Consider the following 19391-nt stretch of genomic DNA (forward strand, 5'->3'; position numbering starts at 1 on the left):
GGAGGAAGGCAATGGGGTGAAGCAGAGAAGAGATGAGGTGGGAAGTGACAGAGAAACAGAGCTCAAACCTGTGGGCCTGCCAGCCGTGAGGAAGAGAGAAGAGGGTTAACATCAGTTAGTTCAGGGTGCGGCAGGGAGGGAGTGGAGCGGGGCGTGGGGGTGGTGGGGACTCAAAGCTGACCAGGGCAGGGGACACAGGGAGGTGTGGAGGGACAGGCACAGGGGAAGGAAACCAGGGGAGCAAGGGGGAGCCCAGCTGGAGTGGAGAGCTCAGGGGCCGAGGCTCTGGCAAGAAGAAAGGGCAGGGAAGTGAGCAAGGGCGGGGAGAGCCTGAGGAAGGAGGCAGAGAAGACACTGGAAAGAAAAACAGAGAGAAGAGAGTCAGTGGGAGGGAGGGAGAAGAGAAAGGAGAAAAGAGGTGGAGGCTCCGTGCAGCGTGGAGCTGAGCAGGGCACGGAGCAGCTCTCCATGGTCCTGACCAGCCCATGCCGCCAGGGATTTTGCTAGCCTGGGATGGGGCTGATTTTATCTAACCTCTCCCAGTGCTCCTGGTTTTTCTTTCTTGTGTTTTCCTTTGGACCTCATATGCAGATTGAGCTAATCATAATCATACTCTTTGGTTCGCTGTACACTATGATCACTGGCCCCTCTCTTGCTTTCTGAATGTATCTACTCCCTTCTATTCCCATTCTCCAGCCCTCGGGCAATCACTGTAATGTATTGAAGGATATTTTTTACTTAAAAGTATCCCTAAAAATCATGTATTGTTTTGTATGTATTTTACACTTATGCAAATAGTGTCGGGGTATATATCTCATCCCATTTCTTACTTTTTTCAGTAAGAACTTATTATTAAGCCCCACCCACATTGCTTGGTGTGAGTCTAATCTATTACTATTTACTGCTGCCTGGCACCCCCAATGGTGTGCACCCACATTTTACTCTCAATCTCCCACCACCACCACCAATTAATCTGCAGTGAACATCCTTAGGCAGTCCCATTAACGCCCTGACAATTTCTTTGAAAGATATCCTCGGGAGCAGAATTGCTAGGTCCCGGGGTGCGAGTGTACTTCGTGCTGGAAGGCTGTCCAGATGGTGGAATCTGTCTCATGGCAGTGCACGAGGGTTCCAAAGTCCACACATTGTCACCAATATCAACACTGTCCAGCATCCTAATATCTGCTAATCACATATGGGAAACTGATATCTCATTGCCGCTTTACTATACATTTGTCTGAATGATGATGATTTTTAGCATTTTGCCATAGCCATGTTGATTTTTCTGTCATTCCTCTGGGCCTTCTAAGAAGTACACCTGTCAGGTACCATGTCTTTCCTAACTCCCCAAAAGAGTGAAAACATCTAACTTTTGGTCAAATGGTAAAGCCATCCAAATTACAATAAGCTGTATAAAATGTGAAAGATAAGCCATGGTTCCCCCTTTGTCTTGTGATAGTGTAAGAAAATCTTACAGAGGATTTAAATGGCCAGTATACACAGGAAGGGAGGGCTCAACCACTTAGTTATTAAACATGCGTATTTAAAATAAGGTATCATTTCTTCTAAAGTTACAAACATGAAAACATTCCAGCATTTAATGCTGGCGTGAGTGTGGTGAGATGCGTAGAGTGAGGGGATCAGAAGACCAGAGGAGGCCAGGCACAGTGGCTTATGCCTGTAATCCTAGCATTCTGGGAGGCTGAGGCAGGAGGATCACTTGAGGTCAGGAGTTCGAGACCAGCATGAGCAAGAGTGAGACCCTGTCTCTACTAAAAAAAAATAGAAAGAAATTAGCTGGACAACTAAAAATATGTAGAAAAAATTAGCTAGGCATGGTGGCACATGCCTGTAGTCCCAGCTACTTGGGAGGCTGAGGCAAGAGGATTGCTTGAGCCCAGGAGTTTGAGGTTGCTGTGAGCTAGGCTGATGCCACAGCACTCTAGCCCGGGCAACAGGGTGAGACTCTCTCAAAAAAAATAAAAAAAAAGAAAGAAAGAAAACAGGGAGAGGGAGGAAGAGAAGGAGGGAAAGATACAGTGCCGACAGGGGAGAGAAGAGAGCAGAAAGGGAGCGGGAGGGAAAGAGAAGGAAGAAGAAGGAAGGAGGAAGGCAGGAAGCCAAAGAGCTGGGCAGGGAGTCAGGGCAGAGGCGGGTGGCAGGGGTGCAGGCCCTTATACCTGTGTTGACATTCACTGCAAAGGCGTCCTCCTGGTCGGGCACCAGGAGGTCAGTGTCATCCTTGGCCATGATGCTGATGATGTGGTACTCCAGCTTTGGGTTGAGGTCGCGGTCAATGGCGGTGACGTTGGCAATGACAGCGCCTGGCTTGGCAGACTCCAGCACGCTCACTGTCTGGATGGGGTTGAGAAACTCGGGGCGGGAGTCATTGACATCATCGATCAGGATGGTGATGATGGCCGTGCCAGAGAGAGGCACAGTGCCCCGGTCAGTGGCCACCACTGTCAGCCTGTAGGAGTCTTGCTCCTCCCTGTCGATGGTGGCATTGCTGACACGGATGATGCCGGTGACAGGGTGGATGAGAAAGCGGTCCTGAGCCCCGGCCTCTATCCGATAGACCAGCTCCCCATTGAGGCCACTGTCCTCATCTGTGGCTGTGACTTGGAGGACTGAGAATCCTGTGGGGGAGGGAATGGGGAGTGAGCACAGTGGCCTCTTCTAGAAAGACCAGACCAAGACATGTTTGTTGGTGCACAAGAGGCCCCTTCTCATGATAGCCAGTTTTTATTTATCTTTTATACACTTTTCATGTTTGCAATAATTACAGGAAAATAGTATCTTTATTTTCTGATTACATAATATTTTATAATCTAATGGTTAGCTGTATTTTCTGCAAATTGCTTTTGTCTTCTGCTCATTTTTCTGTCAATTTATACAAATTATGTAATTATAACAACTTGAGACAAATATCTTTTTCTCAGTTTGTTGTTTGCCTTTCAATATTGGCTGTAACTGTTTGATGTAAAGAAGTTTAAATTTGTGGCAGTGGCTCAGTAATCCCAGCACTTTGGGAACCTGAGGCAGGAAGATCACATGTACCCAGGAGTTTGAGGCTGTAGTGAGCTATGATCATGCCACTGCACTCCAGCCTGGGTGACAAAGTGAGACCCTATTTGTGAAATAAAACAAAACAGGCCAGGTGTGGTGGCTCACGCCTATAATCCTAGCACTTTGGGAGGCTGAGGCAGGAGGAGTGCTTGAGGCTAGGAGTTCAAGACCAGCCTGAGCAACATAGTGAGTTTCTGTCTCTACAAAAGATAGGAAAAATTAGCTAGGCATGGTGGCACGCAACTATAGCCCTAGCTACTCAGGAGGCTGAGGCAGGAGGATCGCTTGAGCCCAGGAGTTTGAGGTTGCAGTGAGCTATGATGATGCCACTGCACTCTAACCCAGGTGACAGAGCAAGACTCTGTCTCAAAATATATATACATTATATGCATAGAAATTTAATATTTTTTCTTTTGAATTCTTCTGTTTCTTTTATGTTTAGAACCGTCTTATCCAGAAATCAGACAGTCACATGAATTTTCCTCTCTTTTATTGTTTAGTGTTTTCTACTCTTTTATATTTTCTTTAGAATATCTCTGGGTTTTATTTTGTTGTCTGATATGGGGTGAGAATCTACACTAAATATTAGATTATTATATAATTAGATTACATTAATATAATCTAACATATATTTACATAACTGATCATATTAAATCAGTTTTTTGCACACCAAATAAGTAGCTTTGTCATTGATTTAATTGCTTCCTTTATCACATAATATTATATTCTTTAATTTACCAGCATCTGTTTTTGGGCTACTTCGCCCCAGAGTCTTATGCTCATATCACATGGTTTTACATACTATAGCTTTGTAATATATTATACTATTTGGAAAGGCAAATCTATCTTTATTACACTTATTTCTTGAAATTTTCTTACTCTTTGAAATTTAAATCAAATCATATTTTGATTTTGATGGGAGTCATGTTGATCCTATTTTGATTTTAAAATAGTGTTTTTTTTTATTTTTTTGAGACAGAGTCTCACTCTGTTGCCCGGGCTAGAGTGAGTGCTACAGTGTCAGCCTAGCTCATAGCAACCTCAAACTCCTGGACTCAAGCAATCCTCCTGCCTCAGCCTCCCGACTAGCTGGGACTACAGGCATGCGCCACCATGTCTGGCTAATTTTTTCTATATATATTTTTAGCTGCCCATATGATTTCTTTCTATTTTTAGTAGAGACGGGGTCTCGCTCTTGCTCAGGCTGGTCTCGAACTCCTGAGCTCAAACAATCTGCCTGCCTCGGCCTCCCAGAGTGCTAGTAAAATAGTCTTTCCATCCAGGAGCATGGATGGAGCATATTTAATCTGGTGCTGTGGACAAGACACGGAGGCTGGAGGAGGGCAGTGGGGGCCAGGTCTCCCGATCCCCCTCGGTGCCTCTCTCCCCACTGGAGGTGAATTCTGTGCCCAACCTGAGGCTCCAGCCCCCAGTGACCACCAACCAGCTCATGGTGGGGGCCTGGGGCCTGTCCCCTGCTTACCTGGTGGGCAGTTCTCCAGCAGGTGGACAGTGAGGGCAGCAGGGCTAAAGGTGGGCACGTTGTCATTGTCGTCCAGGATGGTGACCAGCAGTTGAGCCGTGCCATTGAGCAGCCCGATGTCCTCAGCCAGCAGCAGGAGGTCCAGGACGGGGGGCGAGAAGGCTTCCCGGTCAATGATCACATCTGACCTCACAGTCACCACACCTGGCACCCAGTGCCACCAGCCAGTGAGACATAAAGGAAAAGGGGTAGAGTGGGTAGACAGGGCGAGGGCCGACGGGAGAAGGGGGTGTGATGGGGAGAGATGAAAGAGGAACAGAGAAAGAAACATGATGACTTTTTTCCCTAAAGGTTCAACCACCTGTGTTTAGGGTGGGCCCCCATGTCATTGTCCCCTCCCGCAGGTGATCCCTGCAGTCCTCGTGACTCCTGCCTGGGAAGAGTGACCCAGGGCGGGGGATTGACCTGTTCCATTGAGAGATGTGCTTCCCTGTCGGCACCTGTCACCCGATCAGCCTCCTGTGTAGGACCAGACTGATATGACATGGTCTCTGGGGAGCCTTGGGTCTGGCCGAGGACAGGAAGGTTGCTTTGGCTACATCTGGCGGGCTAGGGGCCTGGGCCTCTGGCCTGGGTGTGGGAGATGAAGGGAGTGGGCCAGGGGCTCTCTGCCAGCAGGTTCTGTGTGTCGTCTCCAAGCCTCCTCCTGGGACCTCCTGCCTGGCCCCTTGGGTGGCCTAATCCAGCTGCAGGATGGGGACTCTGGGCTGTGAGGAACGGGGTCTCCATGGAGAGCTGGGTCCAGCACTGAGAACGGAGGCCCTAGAGCTAGCAGCGGGGCCGTTCCCACCCCAGAGTCGGGCTGGGAGTGCCCGGCGTGGCGCAGAGGCCTCACCAGTGCTGTTATTGATGTCAAAGAGGCCACTTTGGGCGCCCAGCAGCTGGTAGGTCACCACGGCGTAGATGTCCTGGTCTGCATCCAGGGCCAGGATGGGCCCATTGAGCACCGTGAGGGGGGTCCCTGGGCCAGGAGGAAAGGGGTCACTGCAGGCCCGACCCGGCCCCCTGCCCTCCCCCCTCCCCTGCCCGTCCCGGTGAGCCATGGCTGACGATGGATGAGAGGGAGGGGTGAGGTGGACAGGGTGGGGAGGCCCTGGGGGCGGGCCTGCGGCAGCCTTGGCAGACTGAACGCAGATGCCTGGGGAGCGGCCTCAAAGCCCTGCTGGGGAGAAAACACGAGAGTGGTGAGCAAGCCCCTGGCCCGCCCAGAGCCACGCCTGCTTCCCAGCAGCCTTTGAGGCTGGCTGCTCCTCGGGAGGGTCCGGGGCTCCCTGACATCCCCTCCCACGTGGGCCTTGTCTGTCCACATGTGTGTGTACACAGTGCTCTACCTTCAGGGGCCTGAGCATACACGGCCAGGAACCCACACGTGTGTGCCGGTCTCTGTGTTCACAGGCCACGAGCACGCACAAGCCTGGGCTTCCCTGGGCGTGAGCTTGTGTGCCTCGCGGCGGCACGTTTGCAACGAGGGCATCGTGGGGCGCCCACGTGCTTGTGTGTCTGTGCACATGTGTAGCACCACACACGCTGGCACATGTGAGCGCACACAAACACAAACACAGGTTCAAGAATAAAATTCTCGTAGAGGGGACGCCTGCTCAGAGGTGAGGCAGGTGCTGGGGAGGCTGGAGCAGCGCGGGAGCCGCCCGGGGGCACACGGAAGAAGAGATCCTGTCCCTTAGAAGGGAGGAGGTGAGGCTGGTCGGTGCCCGTGTGTGGGAAAGAGCTACGCTGCCTACCCGGGGCCCCCAGCCCCCCCTTCTGATTATAGATGCTCCCCAGAGCTTCCAGACGCCTCCAGGACGCCCTGTACTCCTGGGGTGGTGGGAGCAGGGAGGGCTGGGCTCTCCCTCTCTCCAGGGTAGTCCTTACACCTTAAATGCCCCTCTTGGGGGACAGTGGGGCTGCTCTCAGACCACCCTGGAGACTAACGACCCCAACTGTCTCTTCTAACCAGACCTGTGGCCTCTTTGGTGTCCCCTAAGAGGCCTGGCAGCCCCAGGACAGCAGCCCTCAGAGCCGTGGCCTCCCCCGCAGCACCCTCCCGCACCCACTGGTGTCTATGGTCAGCTACGCCATCGGGCACGAGGGAGGTCAGGCCCCCCAGGCCCCGGTGGTGCCCGGCAGTGGCAGGAGTTCCCAGGCGGGCCCGGCACCTACCAGCGGGAGAGTTTTCCATCACCTCTGCCTGGTAGGTGCTCTCAGTAAACAGGGGGTGGTTGTCATTCTCGTCCGCAAGAAAGATCAGCAGCAAGTCAAAATCCTGTGGGGGTGGAACGGGCAGGTTGTAGGCCATGGCTAGCAAAGGCCCCCTATGGGGAGGGGCTCAGAGGTGGGGCATCAACAAAGCCCACTCCAGGAGCCAGAGACTGGGTTCAAGACCCTGTTCTGTTAGCAGCTCACTGGGTGGCCCTGGGGGAGTCTGTTTTCCCGTCTGGCAAAGGGGGATCTCAGCACCCTCACAGAGGTGTGGTGAAGGTCTCAGGAGAGGGCGGACGGGAGTGGTATTTGATCATGGTCCACCTCGTGGCAAGGGGGGACTTCAGGCAGGAAGATAGGTCCTGGTTTTCAGACCCTCAAGGCTCACCGGATGCCCTGGTGAGTTCATCCTGACTCTCACCCGCCCTGCACGACGTCGTGCCTTTCAAACCTGGGAACCTCCCAGTGCCCCTGGACGCCATCAGCATTTCAGAAGTGAGGGTACACAGAGGACAGGTGACCACCCAAAGCTGCACGGTGAGATAATGGCAGAGTGGGGACCAGCCCCCAAGCCTCCCGATCCCCACCACTCAACACTGCTGCTTCCCAGGATGACCTGGGCCCCTCCCGAAGGCGGAAGAAAAGGAGAGCAAGAAGGAGGTGGGAGCGGGAGGAGGAGGGAGGAAGAAAAGGCAGGGAACAGGGGGCACTGAGGGAGGGAGGCAGGTGGCTCATGACTTCCTCCAGCCCGAGTCTCCTCTGGCTAGACAGGTGGGGAAACTGAGGCTCAGAAAGAACCTCACAGCTAGTCAGAAGCAGAGCTGAGATGACCCAGGCCCCGGGACTCCTGGCCAGGGCTCTGCCACAGACCTCACGGGCTGGCGAGAGAGAGCTGCCCCCACCCCAAAGGGACTATTTGCTTTGCCTCCTTTTAGTCATTTCTTTGGCTTTCAAGGGAAAAGCCACCCGGCAAATGCAACCCTTCCAGAGCTTTAGAGCACGTGTCTGTGAGTGCACACAGGCCCACACGATGCACAACTGGGGTGTCGGAGGTTTGGGTAGGAAAATAATGCTGGCATTCACTGGGTGTCTGCCACATGCCAGGCACCGTGCTGAGGACTTGACATATATTGGCTCCCTCATCCTCTCTGCAGCTTCGGGGCTAGGTGTGACCTTCATTTTGCAGGAGAGAAAACAGAGGCCCATAGAAATTAACTTGCCAAAGCCACACACCTACTGACAGGTAGAAAGGGGGAACTGGGATTTGAACCCAGCCTTGGGCATGCCAAAGCCTGTGCATCTACGCCCGGGCCGTGCTGCCTGCAGGAGGGGTGATGTGTTCTCTCTCCGGCCACCTCCAGCACCCAGCCCTGCTCCCAGTGTCACCCTCCAGCCTCACCCTCCTGGCTATGCGTGGGTTCTCCGGGTTGTCCTTCACGGAAATGGTCAGCTTGTACTCCGGGATCCGCTCACGGTCCAGGGGCCGGTTCACAGTGACGATCCCTGTCTGGGATGTGGAGGGCTGGGTGAGCTGAGCGGACACCTATTCCCCACCTGGGGCTCTGACCCACGTGCCAACTACTCTGCCTGCAGCTCCAGGGGTGGCTGTAAATCCCCTCCCTAAATTACCTATGCAATGGTCTAGAAGGCCAGATGTGGGCTGGCAGGGTCTTGCCAGGGTGAGAATGACCCACCGATGCCCAAGTCTTGCTGCCTCTAAGGGATGGGCCCTCTGAGGACCCCATGGTGTCAGCAGTCTACGGACGCTCCAAGAGGCTGAGTGAAGCCTTCCTGGTGCATCCTGGCGCAGACTAAGTGGTCCCAGAGCCTCTGGCCCCATCTTTGCACATGACAAGCCTCAGGTGTGGCTCTAGGTAACCTAGACCCCAGAGACGGCTCATTGGGGAATCCAAGACTCCAGGCTCCCCACAGAGACGTCCTCATCGCCACGGAGGAACCAGGACTGGGAGAAGCCCAGACAGTGGCAGAAGGAAAGCTCTAGGGCAGGGTCCTCTTTTTCACTAGAAACCCTGGGGGTCCCCGGGCCAGGCCCGGCCCTACCGTGGCATTGATGACGAAGGCCCGCTCGCGGTTGCCTGCAGTGATGTTGAAGGTGAGGAGCGCATTGCAGCCGCTGTCTGCGTCGCTGGCCAGGACATGGGTGACGAAGCTGGAGACGGGGCTGTTCTCGCTGATGGTGACGTTCATGGGCAGGTTCAGCAGCACGGGGTCGTTATCGTTGATGTCCAGCACCCGGATCCCCACCAGCATCTGGGGCCAGACGGAGGAGGAGGAGGAAGAGGAGAGAGAGGAGGAGCAAGGGATGGTGGACACGGCAACCCAGGGGGAGGTGGTGGGTGGGGCGGAGCAGGTTGGCAAAGGGTGGCATTGGAGGAAGGGAAGGCGCAGTTGATTGTGCAGAAGGAAGAGGAAGGAAGAAAAAGATCATAAGAGGCAAGAGGACGATGAGGAGAGCAGAAAAAGTAGAGGCAGAGGGGGGTGGGGTGCAGAGGGTGAGGGGTGGGGCCGGGCTGGGGTGCAGAGGCCTGGCTCAACGGCAGCCTCTCCAGGGTGCTGGGTGAGCCCGGGGGATACTCGAACGTCTGTTAAGGGGCTGGGGGGCACAGACTGGCTCCAGAGCAGCCTCTCTGGGCACGAGGGTGACAGCGTTTACGGGACTCTCCATAGAGAGTATAGGGGCCGGCAAGGGGGAGCCAGCGGAGGGGCTCCCGACTCACCGTGGAGCTGAGGGGGGGCACGCCCCTGTCGCGGGCACAGAGGGTCAGGTTGTAGAAGGCAATGGTCTCCCGGTCCAGCTCCACATCCTTCCGGACCCGCAGCACGCCCTCCACGGGAGAGATCACAAACTCCCCTGGGTGCCGCCCAGGAGAGCCGGGGGTTAGTCAGGAAAGGCTGACAGCTGTGGGGAGCCCAGGCCTCTCCCCGCCTCCTCTAGCAAGTGTTGTTCACCAGGGCTGGGGACAGCTGGCACATGGGCCCTCCAGGGCCCCCACTTAGACCCTTATGGGACCTGCCCCAGGGCTGGGGCATGCAGGTGCGTGGGCAACAGATGCAGGTGGGCCCGGGCCCCCTCACGCCCCATGCGCCTGCGGTGCCAGACCAGACCAGCTTCCCTCCCTGGGCCATCGGCAGGCCAGGGACTGACCTGGCTAAGATGGTTATGTTGAAAAAGTGGGGGCTCCTTTTCCAGGCACGCACTCTCCTTCTAACCGCTACTCATCGGAAACGGATTAAGGAAGGGATCGGGCGCTCTGTAGTGCGCGATCCCTCCCAGGTACCACGTCTCGGAAAGGAGGATATTGGGAAGGGCAAAGCGGAACACAGAGGAACGTTTTGCTAATGGTGACCTCGCAGGCACCGGGGCAGGCAGAGGGGAGGGACGAGCGGCAGGGACGCCCCCAGCCCCCATGGTGAGCCACAGGTGGAGTGCAGAGGGGGTTCTCCCAGGCCTGCAGTGACCCCGATTTCCTTCCCTGATGGTGCTGAGGACCCTCAGCTGGCCCCCTGGCCTCCACCCTCATCTTGGCCTGAGAGTGTCTAGAGCAAGAACCTCGGATTCTCAGACTCTGACCTGGAAGGGACCTCAGAGACCATCCAGTCCCTCAATGTCCTTCAGAAAATGAATTGGGGGTCCAGGGAAGGGTGATGATTGTCCACGTTCCCACAGCAAGCTAAAGACAGAACCAGGGTTCAAACCCAGGGCTCTGGGGCTCGGCCCCCTGGGTCCCACGAGACTTGTGGTCTCTCCAGACACCACCACGCAGAGCTGACAGGGAGGAGGGTCCAGGAGGGAAGGGTGAGAGCAGGGAGGGTGGAGGGGAAGAGGCAGAGGGGAAGGAAACCAGAGGGGGCAAGAGGGAGCCCGGCTGGAGTGGAGAGAAGGCAGGGGTGGGGTAGGAGGGCTGAGGCTCTGGCAAGAAGACAGGGGAGTGAGCAAGGGAGGTGGGGAGAGCCTGAGGAAGGGGGGTCACCTCTGTGCCTCCCCAAGGAACTGGAACATGGAGGTTACTTCCTTCATTTTCCCTTCTGACACTTGGGGAACCGGCCCAGAGTGGGACATTGACTTGCTCACGGACACACAGCACACAGGGGCCCAGCAAGGACAGAGGCCTAAGCTCCCCCACAGCTCTCTCCACCTGCCTCTTCACATCCTACCGCTCCATTCCCCACTCCAGTTCCTACCGCTCTGATTTACAAAAACAGCCCCTCCGAGTCCCACCTGCAGCTGGATTTCCCACCAGCCCTTCCGCTCCCAGGCTCCTCTCCGTCCACACAGGCTTCGCCCTGCCTGGAGGGGCGGAAGCTGCTTGGAGCAGGATTTCCTGACCCCGATGCTGCACGGTCTCCAAAGAACTGGGGATTCCCTTTCCAGGGGTTTCCCAGCCCTGTCTCAGGCCCTGGCCACCTGCGCACAGATGGCCTCCTGCCCTCCCTAAAGCCAGGGGAGACACCAGCGCATCCGCTCGCAGGCTCAGGGAGGCAGGACCGAGGGGCTGGGGGGCTGGAGGTGGGCAGGCCGAAGGCCCCCACACTGCGAATTATCCTCCTCTGCAGCTCGCCCTGGGGCCAGAGCCCCAGCCCTGCACACCTTCTAGAGCCAGCGGGTTAAGCATAGGCTTTTGGTCCACTCATATCTAGGTCTGCATCTGTGACATTATTCCTCTCTGCCCCTGGGTATGTTACTGAGCCTTGCCTTGATGTTTTCATCTGAAAAATGGGCTAATAAAGAGATGCCACCTCAGGGTCGTGCCGGTACTGGACAAAGCCTGGCCCACCTTGTGTGTCATTAGGGAAATGCTGAAAAGGAGCCCACGCACCCTCTCAGAACACCGGGAGCTTTTGGGGAGGACAAAGATGCAGGGAAGGGGTCCCAGGAGTGGGCTGGACCAGCAAGGGCAGCTGCAGCTCCTTGGAAGGCTCAAGCAGGTGTGGCCGGTTTCCCGACTATTCGCTGACTGCAGAGCTCCTCCTCAGGGCTTAGCAAGGCTTGCAAGAGCCCAGTCACCCCTGACGTCTCCCCACAGATGGGAGCCCCTCCAGGTGACCTGTATGTCGGGGTCCTGGGTGTGTGTCCTCTCCGGGTGGTGTGTTGCTAAACCGGCTCTGCACAGAAAGTGGCCCTGATTTGTAGCATTTGTCACCTGTTCAAGTTACCAATGTGAATGCAGGGGTGGCAGGCGGTATGAGAAATGGATGCGTGACCCGTGCCGGCCGGCTGCAGTACACCATTAGGCCATCGTCACCTCTCTGGGCCTCCATTTATCACTTCCGGGATGGAGGCCGTGCTCGCTGATCCCGGAGTAACCTTTGGGCGCTACATGTCTACTCTTCCTGCCTGCCGGGAGGGACCCCCCCAAGTACAGTCAGCCTGGGGAACTCCCAGGCCCCTCCTCCTTCATGGAGCCTGCCTCGGTCTCCCCGGACACCCCCACAAGGCCCCACATTCCTGGGAGGAACGGGAGGTTTTGCCCATGACTCCAAAGGCCCATGGATGGAGTGGTCTGCATTGTGCTGGGGCACAGGTGTGTGCCCTGTACCCCAAAGCTGGGGTGCAGAGAGGGCCCCCTCACTGGACGGGGGCTCAGCTGCCCACCCAGCACCTGCCTCTGCCCCAGGCTCTGGCACCTCCTGTACGGGAGCAGGGACTCCCATGACATCACAAAACCTCTGTGTTGGTGAAAACAGCAGAGAAGAAAGGCCTCTGCTACACTGGTTTCTGAAGAGGAAGGCACAGTGCTTGCCCAGAGGGGAGACCGTGGACGTGAATGGGAGGCCTGTCAGAACAGAGCGACCACCACAGGCTCTGGACAGCAGGGGCTCCAAACCAGGCCCTCCGGAAGCGGAAGCGGGTTGCTTTTGCCACTAGCCTCTCAATTGCAAATGAGCCTCTGTTCAATCTTCTATCCTGGGACCCCTCTACTTCCTCTCTGCCTTCCTTCTGTCTCCTGGCTCTAAATATCTCTGTGCTGACAACTCCCAGCCTCTCTCCTGAACTCCTGGCCTGAACGCACAGCCCTTCCCAACATCTCCAACCTACCCTCGCCTTTCCCCCCACGACCTCCTGCTGCCCAGTCTTCCATCTGTCAATGGCAACGCCATCGTTCCAGCTGCTCACGCCAAAACCTTCACTTCCTCTCAATCCCACAGCCAGTCAGCCCATCCTGCCGGCTCCACCTCTGAAATACACCAGCACCAGCCACCTCTCACCACCCCCGGTGCCACCACCCTGTCCCAGCTACCCCAGCGCAGCCTGAGTGACTGCAACAGGCTCCCATCTGGTCTCCCTGCTCCCATCCCTAATCCCTGGGGTCTGTTCTAAGCACAGGAACTGGAATGGCCCTATTAAAACCTAAGTGAAATCATGTCCCCCCTCTGTTCAAAGACCTCCTATGGTTCCCACCTCACAGCAAAAGCCAAGCCCTCATGATGGCTCTCAGGGCCCAATAGCATCTGGCCCCACTACCTCTCTGATATCATTTCTTCCCATTCTTCTCTTTGCTCAACTTCCTGCCAGCCACAGGGTCTTTTTGCTCCTTCATGAACATGGCAGGCATGCTCCGACCTCAGGGCCTTTGCACTTGCTGTTTCCTCCACCTGGGAAGCTGTCATCTCTCTCCTCCTTCAGGCCTTTCCTGTTTACAATTCCTGCCTTCATCCTGGCACTCCCCATCCTCCAGCTGGGTTTTATTTTTCACTCAGCACTTCCCAGTATACTAATTCATCTACTTAATCATTTGCTTCATTGCTGCCTCCAACTGGAACATATACTCTATAGGTGGGGATTTGTTCTGTGCCCTCAGCACCTGGCATATGGCCGACACACGGGAGGGACTCAATAAATACTTACTGAATGATCAATTAAAAATCCAGATGTTTCACAAAGATTTGGATTTCTGCTTTTCTTTTAGCAAGGCGAAGGCCTGGCACCTGGGCCTGCATTTTGACGTGGTGACAATTGGTGGGAGCTGAGCTGCAGCTGCCACAGTCCCCACTGCTCCTTATTATCTGTCCTGGACCCTTCTCCCTCAAATGTTCTTTGCATGACTCCAGGGGGCCGTTGGGTTTGGGATTTATACCCTGCAGAAGTGAGTAAAATCTGACTTGGGAAATCACTCCCGAGGCCAGGGCACACACTGCTCCTCGATCAAGGAGAAGAGCCGTGACCAGCTGAGAAGCAGAAGGCTATTAACGGGTGCAGAGAAAGCTGGGTGCTCCCTGAACGTGTGCCTGGGGGCTCTTGAAGGCCTCGGGCTAAGGATGCTCATCCTCCTCTGCCCTGGGGCCTTCTCTCTGCGCATGACCTAGGGGGGCATTTTCAATCAGATTCTCAAAGGGGTCTGTGACCCTCCAAGACCACTAGCCTCTGTTCCCAGACTTCAGGGTGTTCTCACCACATCCCTATGGAGAAGGGGTAGGAGAAAATACTTTCATCGTCTGAATGGGGAAACTGAGGCCCAGAGAGGGCTAGATCGCACAGTGGTGGGGCCAAGCCCCTTGAGAGCTCCCTTCTTATCCTCTCCTGAGCAGGTGGGGAGAGGCCATGTGTGTCATTCCCCTGCCCTGCCCCCCCCCAGTGCAGGCCCCACTCACCCAGAGGGTCTCCGTCCACGATGCTGTACTCCACCTGCCCATTCGGGCCTGAGTCCCGGTCATGGGCCAGGAAGGTCCACACTCTGGGCCCCGGCTGGCCTTCAGTGACGTCAAAGGGTCCCTCATAGTCCCGGGGGAAGGTAGGCATGTTGTCGTTGATGTCATTCACGTTCACAAGCACCTGAGATGGTGCACACGCTTAGGGGGTCCCACCCCAGCCAGCCTTGTGCTGGGCCCACCGCTTGATGGGCCTCAGTTCCTTCATCTGTAAACCGGATCTGATAACACTGCCTCACGCGGGATGATGGGTGTGGGTGACTTTGTTACTGTCAAAGCCTTTTTATGGGCATACTAATCATAGTAACAGTGCCATAAACTTCTAGCTATTGGTGTACTACGGTTGTTTTACATGGTCTCTTTCGCTCCTCCCACACCCAGAAAGTTTTTATTATCCCCCTTTCACAGAGGAAACTGAAGCTCAGAGAGGCTAGTGACTTGCCCAGGGTGACACAGCTAGACAGAAGAGCAGGGACCTGGAACCCTGTTAGTTTGACTACACCCCAGTTCACACTTCTCCCATGAAGGGGAGGAAGGCAGGGGTTGTCACCTGTCTGAGAGATACAGCAACACAAAGAGGTTCAGTGACAGACAAGTCACACAGCAAGTTGGGGTCAGCTGCCGAGACTAGGACAGGGCCCTTAGATTTAGGCATTTCCCTTGGGCAATCTTTCCCCACCTCCCCCACCGGAGCTTTCTGGGCCTTGTCCTTCCCCCACCTCCAAGCTGTGTCCCTCCCACCCACCGTGGTGGTAGAGGTGAGGCGGTGGGATAAGATGAGGCACTGGTCTGTGGCAGTGACAATCAGGGTGTAGCGGCCATGGCTGATCTCGTAGTCCAGCTCCTTGATGGCAGTGATGACACCCTGGGGACACAGAAGGGACAAGGGTGGACCTAGGGCTGGTAGGTCTGGGGCGCCCACTGACCGACCCGGGAAGCAGGCCCTGACATCCTGGCCACGGCGGGGAACTCCTGCTGCCCTCTGTACCAGGCCCCACCCACCAACTTCTCATCCTCCCACACTGGGTACCCGCACGGTGTCCTCCTGGACTCTGTCTTTGCTGTGTCCCCTCATGTCACAGCACTCCCCTCCAAGCCCCAGAGAGGCTGTACCCCTTGTCCTGACCCTGCTGCCAGCTGCTGACCGTGTGTCTGTTGATCCGGAAGGTGTTGATGATGTTGCCTGTGACGATGGCGTAGGCAACTGTGCCGTTGGGCCCCTCATCCGGGTCCAGCGCCCGCACGGTGAGGAGGCTGGTGTTGACTGTGTCCGGGCCCTCATCCAGCAGCACCTCGTAGTGGGGCTGCTGGAACGCAGGTGCATTATCGTTCTCGTCCACGATGGTCACGTACACGTGCGTGGTGGCCTGTGGAGAGGAGCACAGTCAGGTCCGTGGTCAGGTGGCTAGAGGGACACAGGTGGGTCTAGATGGCTGTTCTTCTGGGCTGAACTCAATGTGGCTCAACACGGGGAGGGAAAGGGAGAAGGAAGCCTGGAGGGGAGGGAAGCCACAGGCTGGTCAAGGAAGAAAGCATAGACGCTCCACCAAAAGCCAAGCTAGGTAACTGGTCAGGTCCAAGTTGGCACTTGTACCACCAAGCCTATGTCCATGCCCAGGGCAGACAGCAGTAATCAATCACAGCACTGCTGAGGCCAGGTGCAAACTCAGGATCCTTGTCAGCACAGTTCTGTAGTAATTAAAACTGGTGTATGAGATGAACCCCAGTTGTCACCCCAGCCCAGAACTCTGCCTGGGCCAGGGCCCTAGTGGCCTTGGGTCTCCTGCCAGACTCCAAGAGGCAAGAATGTGAGGCACCCAGCTGAACATAGTATTTAAGCTTTACCTATTGTTCATGTAAATGGAAGAAATATATATTTTCAGCATTTTTAAGAAGGAAGACATTGGGTGTAGGGTGATTTCATGGGCAGAATTTGTTCAGCTGTGAAAAATAGAACTCACTGAACAAGACTTTGCCTCAAGAACAGTCTCTTCGACACGCTCTGTGACCGGCCATCTCTGGCCAGTTGGGCCACAGCAATATTCAGCACTCAAGAACCAATCAGAAACAGCTGGTGTGGCACCTCCTGAGCAGAGTAGAAAGTGGACACAGACTAGCCATGTGCTGGTATCCTTGTCCTCATCTTCCCTCCCACCCCTGCCACTCTCTGCCTTTCTCCGCCTGGGAAGATGTCCCCTGGGCACTGACTGCCTTACCCGGCTGCCCTGCTGTCTGGCTTCCGGATGGCTTTGGCCAGTGGGAGGTCCTGGCAGAAGACAGGACAGAGGGAGAGGTGGGGGCCTCCTTCCACACTCCCTCCGTTCCTCACTGCAGGGCTGCCCGTGGCCGCGTTTCTCCTGCTGGGGGGCCCCTTTCGCAGCTCCAGCTCTCACTGGGCTCTAGCAACGATCTCCTCTTCTTTTCCTTCGGACACGTGGGTGGTAACAGCTCCCTGAGGCCGGCTGCTAGTCTCTGGCGCTTCACCAGCCCTCTCTAAATAGTCTCGCCATTAACTCTCTCCAGGTGAGTCCTTTCTGAGTGTGCCAGCTGTTTCCTGCCAGGACCCTGACTAATACAGGCCATAATTAGTGACTAATATAAAATAATAAGGTGATAACACCTGCAAAGATCCTTGGGTAGAGAGAATATGACCAGGCTATTGCCAAGGCCAGAGAACAGAAAACAGCTGGTGCAAAAAACTGAATGTGGACAACTTGTGGACAACTTTTTCCTTAGGCCCGTCTGGTTCTCCTGAGGGATGGATAGATGGGCAGGCAACCTGGACCCAAAAAGGCTGTCACTGCCCCTGAGGAGGTGACAATTCCTCTGACCCGTGGCTCTGGATCTTGGGGGCAAGGTGTATTGGGTGGTTGCTGAAACTATTTCCAAAGCAGGTAGGGTTGGCAGCCTTGAAATGGAGTGGTGTGACCTTGGGCAGGTCGCATCCCCTCTCTGGACCTTTCCTGTCTGTTAATAAAGGACCTGGCTTGATCTCTAAAGTCTCTTCTAGCTCAGACATTCTGGGCTCCGGTCTGTGGTCAGCAGCCATGTGGACTAAATCCCTACCATTAGAGAGGTGGCATTCCCTTGGGTTTCAAAGCCTCAGTGAGTCTTTATCAAAATAGCAAGCATACAAGGAGGGAAAATGCATTATCTTAACATTTCTCAAACTTTTCCACCAAGAGAGGAGAGGGAAGTCGCACAGTCAGGCGAAGAGCCTGAACTGTTTGTCTCAAGAATGAAATATCATTGAAATCTCTCATGTTCTCACTGAAAGCCATATGGATCCTACATCCATCTCCATAATGTGTTTGTGGTTGTTTTCCTTAAAAATAGTAGGGGGGCCTAAATATTTGAGTAAAAATGACTGTCACGGAAGGCTAGCATGTTCATCTGGTGGCGATGCACGGTCCTGGATGCAGCTGTGAGCTGTCACCACTCAAGTGAGCCCAGCCTTGAGTGCTGAGCCCCTCCACCTGCCAGCGGGAGCACAGGTGCGCCACCTGCAGGAACGGGCGGGATTCCAGCCTCACCTGGGGGATGGAGGCGCTGGCATTTCCCACAATCCCAGACTCACCTCCCAGACTCCCTGGAAGTGGGTCCAACCATGGTGCTGGCTGCAGGGGTTGGCAGTGGAGGGTTCTAAGAAATTCACCCTCCGAGCCCTCTTGCTCTGAGACCAGGCCGGGGCTTGGTGGGGGAGGTGGGTCTGACTTCTTTTGGCCTCTGGAGTGAAGAGGAAGTAGTGCCCCAAAGGCCCTCTCAGCTGAGCCCTTCCTGCACTGCCCTGGTGTTGAGGAATCAGTGCTTGAGGTCCCTGAACCATGCCCCTTGAGCAATACCTTTGTCTTACCCTGACACAGCCCCAGGAGGCTCAGTGGTGGGCAGCTCGGTGGGGAGGAAGGAAGTGGGAAGGAGGAGGGCCCAGCTCAGGTGCTCTTGCCCCCTGGGGAGGGGTTGGCAGGGCCATTGCTCCTCTCCCTCTGATCCCAGGCCCTGGGCAAAGGGAGTCTGGTTGTAAGGGTGGCCTGGGCAAGGCCAAGCCAGGAAGTGTTGAAGCAGGGGTACTCTAGGGTCTCACCCCTGAGTGACCCACCTCACCTCTGCCAGAGGAAGGCTGGGTGGGAAGAGGGCCCAGCACCTACCTGATCTCAGTTGGCTTTGTACCTTCCCTGGTGGAAGACAGCCCACACTTTGCCAGCAGAAGGGGCCTTGGGCTGTCTCCCAAGGTGGGGTCATAAAGTCAGGACCATGCCCAAGGACCTGGAGTGTATCCTGGCAGCCTCTAGGCTCCCATCCCAGGGCAGTTCCCCGGTTCCAGGGGGCCTGGGCCTGTACAAGGCCACCTAGTACACATGACACCCTACCCTTCCTCTGTTATAGCCTTCCCTGGCCCCAGAGCGAGGGCTGAGAGCCCCCAGAGAGCCTGTGACTTGGATCAGGCTACCCATGGGGCACCCCGAATTCCTGGCTCCTATTCAGACAGTACCTTGTTTCCTGACCAGCTGGACTCTGGCTGTCTTCTGTCCTTCAGCCTGGGGGTCACCTTTGAACTCAAGATCCCTCAGGGGCCAGCAAACCCCCTGGTGGCTTCAACCAGTCTGGGGTGACACGGGTGAAATGGTTACACCCTCCCACTCCTCAGTGCCTGGTCCCAGCCGTGGTCACCTCCACTCCTCCATCACACACTCACTTATTCATGGTCTTTCCATCAGATAGGAGTGCAATAAACAGCCTCTCCACACCGAGCTTTGTGCCAGGAACTCAGAAACATCAGGCAGAGGCTGTGGTCCCCAAAAGTTTGTAATCTAGCTTGGGAGGCAGAGGAGCCAGATGACAAACCAACTGTTTGGTAACCTCAGGCCTGATGTGACAGCTGCAGGGACTGGGTGGGGGTGTGGGGAGGGTCAGG

The 19391-nt window shown here is 55.6% G+C and overlaps 1 protein-coding gene across 1 annotated transcript; it reads right to left on the reverse strand.

Annotated features, from left to right (window-relative positions):
• Positions 1–115: 115 nt before the first annotated feature.
• LOC123649741 (cadherin-23-like) lies at positions 116–18305 on the reverse strand. The gene is made up of 12 exons (XM_045567916.1): positions 18057–18305; positions 15625–15846; positions 15225–15344; positions 14423–14603; positions 9550–9683; positions 8873–9082; positions 8211–8318; positions 6773–6875; positions 5448–5573; positions 4553–4756; positions 2039–2639; positions 116–176 (listed from the first exon to the last, which is right to left on the reverse strand). The coding sequence occupies exons 1-12, from the start codon at positions 18303–18305 to the stop codon at positions 116–118; spliced, it is 2319 nt and encodes a 772-aa protein (XP_045423872.1).
• Between the last annotated feature and the right edge of the window lie 1086 nt (positions 18306–19391).

Source organism: Lemur catta, chromosome 14 (assembly GCF_020740605.2).
Source record: "Lemur catta isolate mLemCat1 chromosome 14, mLemCat1.pri, whole genome shotgun sequence".
In the NCBI taxonomy this organism is placed as follows: domain Eukaryota; kingdom Metazoa; phylum Chordata; class Mammalia; order Primates; family Lemuridae; genus Lemur; species Lemur catta.